This window comes from Anomalospiza imberbis, chromosome 23, assembly GCF_031753505.1.
Source record: "Anomalospiza imberbis isolate Cuckoo-Finch-1a 21T00152 chromosome 23, ASM3175350v1, whole genome shotgun sequence".
NCBI classification, from domain to species: domain Eukaryota; kingdom Metazoa; phylum Chordata; class Aves; order Passeriformes; family Viduidae; genus Anomalospiza; species Anomalospiza imberbis.
Genome location: NC_089703.1, coordinates 6,603,987 through 6,611,587, shown reverse-complemented (window position 1 = coordinate 6,611,587; position 7,601 = coordinate 6,603,987). Strand labels below are relative to the sequence as shown.

The 7,601-nt window shown below is 48.3% G+C and overlaps 1 protein-coding gene across 1 annotated transcript; it reads left to right on the top strand.

Moving 5' to 3' along the window:
- Window positions 1–3,761: 3,761 nt before the first annotated feature.
- On the top strand, window positions 3,762–7,134 carry B3GALT6 (beta-1,3-galactosyltransferase 6). Its single transcript, XM_068171724.1, has one exon. It carries the CDS (start codon window positions 3,960–3,962, stop codon window positions 4,974–4,976), a length of 1,017 nt encoding a protein of 338 aa, XP_068027825.1. The 5' UTR covers window positions 3,762–3,959; the 3' UTR covers window positions 4,977–7,134.
- The last annotated feature ends 467 nt before the right edge of the window (window positions 7,135–7,601 follow it).

The following is a 7,601-nucleotide window of genomic DNA, read 5'->3' as shown; positions in this document are numbered from 1 at the left end:
AGAAAAACCAATTTAAACACTGAAGCAAGAGGAGATTAATGAGCATATAGAAATTAAAATAATCTCTACAAAGTATTTTTTTATTTTTTAAATTATATGTGTATAATTTACTTATACACATATAATTATATGTGCTTAACTTATACACATAAACATATCTACATAACTTATATACATATAAATAAATATTCATCTATAAATATTTTATTTAAATTTATATGTATATACATATGTTTACTTGTATTTATATGTATATACTTATAAATATATGAACTTAATATACACATATCTAAATACGTACATATATTTTATACATGTTTTTTATATATATGTGAATATATTAGAGTATATATATAAGAGTATACATATATGTTTGTATACATATGCACAAAAATAAATTTAGAGGAACCTACAAAAAAATAGAGGAGTTTTTGATATATACACACACATATATATTTATATTATTAATCACTTGTTTACATACACGTGCATAACTTCTTTATATACATGTAAGTATAGATATTTATAGGTACACAAAACATATATGTAATTATATTAAAGTATACATATAGAAGTGTAAAAAACCTACGCACAATAACAAATTCTGAGGTCCCTACACAAAAGTAGAGGAGTTTTTGATGTCAGGCATTAAAAAAGCCTGTGAAATAATAAATATATGGAATTTATAGGGGCAGACCCAAGAGAAAGCAGAGCTGGAAACACCCAGGAAACAGCGGCAGGGATGAGCTGTCCCAGAGCCACCAAATCCGAGTATCCTGCCCTGGAAATGACCACAGGGATGATTCCAGGGAAAAAATAATCCCAAATCCTATCCCAGAACCACCAAATCCAAATATCCTGCCCTGGAAATGACCCATGGGGGCCATTCCAGGGAAAAAATAATCCCAAATCCTATCCCAGAACCACCAAATCCAAATATCCTGCCCTGGAAATGACCATAGGGATGATTCCAGGGAAAAAATAATCCCAAATTCTATCCCAGAGCCACCAAATCCAAATATCCTGCACTGGAAGTGACCATAGGGATGATTCCAGGGAAAAAATAATCCCAAATCCTGGCCCAGAGCCACCAAATCCAAATATCCTGCCCTGGAAATGACCATAGGGATGATTCCAGGGAAAAAATAATCCCAAATTCTATCCCAGAGCCACCAAATCCAAATATCCTGCACTGCAAGTGACCCATGGGGGCCATTCCAGGGAAAAAATAATCCCAAATTCTATCCCAGAGCCACCAAATCCAAATATCCTGCCCTGGAAATGACCATAGGGATGATTCCAGGGAAAAAATAATCCTAAATCCTATCCCAGAGCCACCAAATCCAAATATCCTGCCCTGGAAATGACCCATGGGGGCCATTCCAGGGAAAAAATAATCCCAAATCCTATCCCAGAGCCACCAAATCCAAATATCCTGCCCTGGAAATGACCATAGGGATGATTCCAGGGAAAAAATAATCCCAAATTCTATCCCAGAGCCACCAAATCCAAATATCCTGCCCTGGAAATGACCACAGGGATGATTCCAGGGAAAAAATAATCCCAAATTCTATCCCAGAGCCACCAAATCCAAATATCCTGCCCTGGAAATGACCACAGGGATGATTCCAGGGAAAAAATAATCCCAAATTCTATCCCAGAGCCACCAAATCCAAATATCCTGCCCTGGAAATGACCACAGGGATGATTCCAGGGAAAAAATAATCCCAAATTCTATCCCAGAGCCACCAAATCCAAATATCCTGCCCTGGAAATGACCACAGGGATGATTCCAGGGAAAAAATAATCCCAAATTCTATCCCAGAGCCACCAAATCCAAATATCCTGCCCTGGAAATGACCACAGGGATGATTCCAGGGAAAAAATAATCCCAAATTCTATCCCAGAGCCATCAAATCCGAATATCCTGCCCTGGAAATGACCACAGGGATGATTCCAGGGAAAAAATAATCCCAAATTCTATCCCAGAGCCACCAAATCCGAATATCCTGCCCTGGAAATGACCATAGGGATGATTCCAGGGAAAAAATAATCCCAAATCCTGGCCCAGAGCCACCAAATCCAAATATCCTGCCCTGGAAGTGACCATAGGGATGATTCCAGGGAAAAAATAATCCCAAATTCTATCCCAGAACCACCAAATCCAAATATCCTGCACTGGAAGTGACCATAGGGATGATTCCAGGGAAAAAATAATCCCAAATCCTATCCCAGAGCCATCAAATCCGAATATCCTGCCCTGGAAATGACCATAGGGATGATTCCAGGGAAAAAATAATCCCAAATCCTGGCCCAGAGCCATCAAATCCGAGTGTCCTGCCCTGGAAGTGACCCATGGGGGCCATTCCAGGGAAAAAATAATCCCAAATCCTGGCCCAGAGCCATCAAATCCAAATATTCAGCCCTGGAAGTGACTCACAGGGATGATTCCAGGGAAAAAATAATCCCAAATCCTATCCCAGAGCCACCAAATCCAAATATCCTGCCCTGGAAGTGACTCTCAGGGATCATTCCAGGGAAAAAATAATCCCAAATCCTGGCCCAGAGCCATCAAATCCGAGTGTCCTGCACTGGAAGTGCCCACAGGAATCATCCCTCCCCATTCCAGGGAAAAAATAATCCCAAATCCAACAGAGAGAGCGTGCCAAGGAACCCAAACCCCTCAGGGCTCCCAGAACTCCTCAAAGCCCTCAGAGACCCCAAAACCCCTCAGAGCCCCCAAAACCCCTCAGAGGCCCCAAAACCCCTCAGAGGCCCCAAAACCCCCAGAAACCCTCAGAGCCCCAGAACTCCTCAAAGCCCTCAGAGCCCCCAAAACCCGTCACAGCCCCCAAAACCCCCAGAAATCCTCAGAGCCCCCAGAGCTCCTCAAAGCCCTCAGAGCCCCCAGAATCCCTCAGAGCCCCCAGAACCCCTCAGAATCTCTCACAGCCCTCAGAACCCCTCGGAGCCCCTCAGAACTCGCCACGATGCCCGCGGGGCTGCGGGAGGAGCCGCCCACACTCACCGGGAGCCGCTCGGCAGGGAGCGGCCGCTGCCCCGAGCGCCGTGACGGCCGCGGGGAGGCTCAGCCCGGGCCCGGCCGCCGCTGAGCGCCCGCGGCCCCTCACGGCCCTCACGGAGCCCGGCGCTGCCAGGGCGGAGGGAGGCGGGGAGGAGGCGGAAGTGTTGTCACTGCGCCGCGCGGCGGGAAGGCGCGGCCGCCATCTTAGGTGAGGGCGGCGCCATCTTAGGTGAGGGCAGCCGCCATTTCCGGCAGACTGGGGGCAAAGGGGCGTTTTCCTGGCGGTCCTATCGTTTTCTCGGTTGTTAACGTGTTGATCTCTTCCTGCTTCCTGGCTGTGTGTGCGTGGCTGTTTTCAGTGAAACATGGAATGGTTTGGGTTGGAAGGGACCTTAAATAGCATCTAATGCAAACCCCCTGGACCAGCTGAGACTGCCCATCCCTGGAATTGCCCAAGGCCAGGTTGGACGTGGAGGCTTGGAGCAGCCTGGGATAGTGGAAGGTGTCCCTGCCCATGGCAGAGGGTGGCACTGGTTGGGCTTTGAGCCCATCCCAACCTTTTACCATTCCATGATTCCATTAATAAGGCACGGCCACGGCGCAGTGCCCAAACCCAAGATGGCGCCTCCTCCGCCTCAGGTGCCCTACTCAAAGATGGCAGCCGCCGCGTCAAGCGCTGAGGCCTCCGCCCCTCCTCCCGCCCCTTGCCCCGGTGCAGGAAGCACCGGAGCGGCGGCGGGAGCAGGGACGGAGCCGCCGCTTCCCCGAGGAGGAGGCGGAAAGCGCGGGAGAGCCATGAAACCACCGCAGCGCTGCAGCGGCGCGCGGTGAGCGCTCCCGCAGAAAGCTTGTCCCCTCCCGGCGGCCGTACCGCCGTTCCCGCCTAAACGCGGTGGGCGCGGCGGCGGCGCCGGCCGTGAGGGGCCCCGCGGCCATGAAGGCGCTGCGGCGGCTCAGCCGGCACCGCACCGCGCTGGGGCTCGGCGGGCTCTCGCTCTGCGCCGCCGTCCTGCTCTACCTCGCCAAGTGCACCTCCGAGGGGCTGCGCCCGCTGCCCGCGCCCCCCGCGCTCCCGCACAGCCAGCCCGGCCGCGGGGCCCGCGCCGCGCCGCCGCCCGGCCCTGAGGGCAGCGCCTTCGTGGCCGTGGTGGTGATGAGCGGCCCCAAGTACAGCGAGCGGCGCAGCATCATCCGCAGCACCTGGATGGCGGCGGCGCGGCAGGCGCCCCACGGCCACGTCTGGAGCCGCTTCGTGGTGGGCACGGCGGGGCTGGGCGCCGAGGAGCTGCGGAGCCTGGAGCTGGAGCAGAGCCGCCACCGCGACCTGCTGCTGCTGCCGGAGCTGCGCGACTCCTACGAGAACCTCACGGCCAAGGTGCTGGCGACCTACGTGTGGCTGGATGCGCACCTGGACTTCCAGTTCGCCCTCAAGGCGGACGACGACACCTTCGTGCGCTTGGACGTGCTGGTGGAGGAGCTGAGGGCCAAGGAGCCGCGGCGCCTCTACTGGGGCTTCTTCTCGGGCCGCGGGCGGGTGAAGTCCGGGGGGAAGTGGAAGGAGAGCGCCTGGCTGCTGTGTGATTATTACCTGCCCTACGCGCTGGGCGGCGGCTACGTGATCTCCGCCGACCTGGTGCGCTACCTGCGGCTCAGCAGGGACTACCTGAACCTGTGGCAGAGCGAGGACGTGTCCCTGGGGGTGTGGCTGGCGCCCATCGACGTGAAGAGAGTGCACGACCCCCGCTTCGACACCGAGTACAAATCGCGCGGCTGCAGCAACAAATACATCGTGACTCACAAGCAGAGCATCGAGGACATGCTGGAGAAGCACCAGACGCTGGCCAAGGAAGGGAAGCTCTGTAAGGAGGAGGTTAAACTCAGGCTTTCCTACATGTACGACTGGGGGGTGCCTCCCTCGCAGTGCTGCCAGAGGAAGGACGGCATCCCCTGAAAGGCTCGGGAAGAAGCCTCGGGATGGTGGACTCTGGTTGCTGTTACACGGGGAGAACCCCGTTGAAATGGGATTCTCGCCTCGGTTTCTCCCTCAGAACATTGGGCCTAAAGGCTTTGGGATGCAGGCATGGCTGGATTTAGGCAAGAGCAGAATCCTGGAATCTCCCACTCCATATCCAAGGACAAATCTCCCAAATGCCAGCCTGGTGCTGTGGATCCATAATTCCAGCAGAACTGAGTGGGAAGAGATGATGAAATGGAATTCTTGCCTCAGTTTCTCCCTCAGAACATTGGGAACAAATCGTTCCCCTCGGGCACTGCTCCCAAAGGCTGTGGGATGCAGGCCTGGCTGGATTTAGGGAAGAGCAGCTAATTGGGGTCAGGGGTTAATTACTCTGAAAAAGATTTTGCACGACTCATTGTCACCCCTAGACTCCCTGAGAGCTGCTGACGTGGCATGGTTAAAGTTGCTTAAAACAATAAAGTAAATTAGGTGCCAGGCAGCACAGAAAAAGGCCAAATGCCAGGATTGAAGGCAAATAAAAGGTGGCAAAACACAAAAAGTAGAGAAAAAGTGGGGAGAGAAGTGGGGCGAAAAGTTTGAACAGATTCTGAGCTTGATTCGCTAAAGGTCATGCTAAGTTTTGATGCTGATAAGACTAAAATGAGGCTGCTGTTTATTCCCTGGCAAGGAAATGCCAGCTTGGCACGGAGGGAAGAGCCCAAACCGGGACCAGATGACTCCAGAGGGTAGGAAAAGGGATCAGCTTTTCCTGGGATAGCTGCAGGGAGAGGATGGAGTCATGAAATCTGCTCATTTGTCTTTTTTTGCCCTTTGAAAGGCAGTGTTCATAACTCACCTGGCAGCTCCAAAGGGAGGTGGCTGAGTTTGGGCAGAAATTAAATTTATTCTTATTTTGGGAGAAGATTTTTTTAGCTTTGCAAAGCCTCCAGGTGTTGTTTTGAGCTCATTTCCCTCCAGCACTCACTCAGGAGCTCCCTGGCTGCTCCAAGACTTCAAAATCAGATTTATTTTTAATACAAACGAGCAAGGATTGATCAGTGGGAGTTCAAAACCCGTATGCCCAAAGGTGGGGATTTAAGGTACAAAAGTGAAATTTGTGTACTCAAGAGAAGGAGGTTCCCCCCACCCCAAAAATTCAATTTGGAGAACTTTATTTCTCTTTTCAGCACACTAAAAAATCTCATTTAGGCACTCAGAGCTGGGGGAATTCCCCCCTTGTCTCCAAAACTTCCTTGCAGAGGAACTAAAATTGAATTAATTATCAGTGACACCCCCAAAATTTGGGGTTTTTCCCTCAGTCCTGCCTACACCAAAATAACCACGGCTCACACAGGACTCAGACGTGGTTTCTTTATCTCCAAACCTGGAATTCCAACTTTTTCCAGTGGCAGCTGCTCCAGAATTTTCCCAGTCCCCTGTGGCAGCTGCAGCTCCTGCAGCCTGCGCGGTTTTTACTTTGGAAATGTCAAATTGCATTTTTTAAACGGCTTTTTGGGGAGGTTTTTTTGAATATTTTTTTTTTGGTGTTTGTTGCACTCTGCACTTTTCATTCCCATTCCATTCCCTCCTTCCCAACTCTGGCTGGAAGAGACAAAAAGCACAGGAAAATTAGAAGTGAAAAAAGTGCCAATTCCTCTTATCTTTTTGCTCTGCAAAATTAGGAATTTTAGCAATTAGGACTACCAAAGGGATCAATTACGCTGTAGTTTTATTTTTTTTTTTTGTTATTCTTGTTTTAATTAATTAATTACCGAAGATCAAAAATCTTCCAAAGGTTTTTTTTTTTAATTTTGAAAATTTCAAGGCTTTTTTCCTAAAACAAAACTAAAACCCTGCAGAAACTCAATTCTTTTAGCATGTTCAACTCAATTATTATAATTATTATAATAATTATAATTATAATGCATGCATAGGGATTACCAGGGAGTATTTTTTTCCCCAAAATATCCTATTCCAAAGCAGGAATTTTCCAAGATGTCAGCAAATTCCAGTTTTTTCAACATCCATTTGCCATCTGAGGTTCATCAATGTTGTCTGTATCGTGATAAATTACCTGTAATGTGAATATTTATTTATAATTATATTTATTTCTAATTCTTGCCTGCGTATTCTCTTTATTTTCCCAGAAAAATTACAAATAAATCCATTTATTCCCAGAATTACATCAAATTTCCCAGTGTTTTATCCACCTTTACACTTTTTTTCCCAGGGAAATCACAAATAAATCAATTTATCCCCATCATAACTTCCATTTTCTTTTTATTTTATCCTACTCAGCCTTTTTTTTTCCCCAGAAGATGCCAAATAAATCCATCTATTCCCATCAAAACGCACATTTTCCTATTATTTTATCTATCTCACCCTTTTTCCCCAGGAAAATAGCAAATAAATCCATTTATTCCCAGAATAACATCCAATTTCCCATTATTTTTCCACCTTTCCCCTTTATTTTCCCTGGAAAAATTCCACCTGGGAAGCAAAATCAGGTGAGGATGAGGCCAAATTATTTTAAAGGGAATTTTTTCCCTCCTGATTTCCTTGGAATCTTTAGTCCCCAGCATTGCAATATTTTTTAAATTGTTTTTCCTCCGAATTTCA

What these genes read in the sequence shown, in the direction of transcription:
- B3GALT6 (XM_068171724.1), top strand. Translation starts at nt 3,960, where the DNA reads ATGAAGGCGCTGCGGCGGCTCAGCCGGCACCGCACCGCGCTGGGGCTC.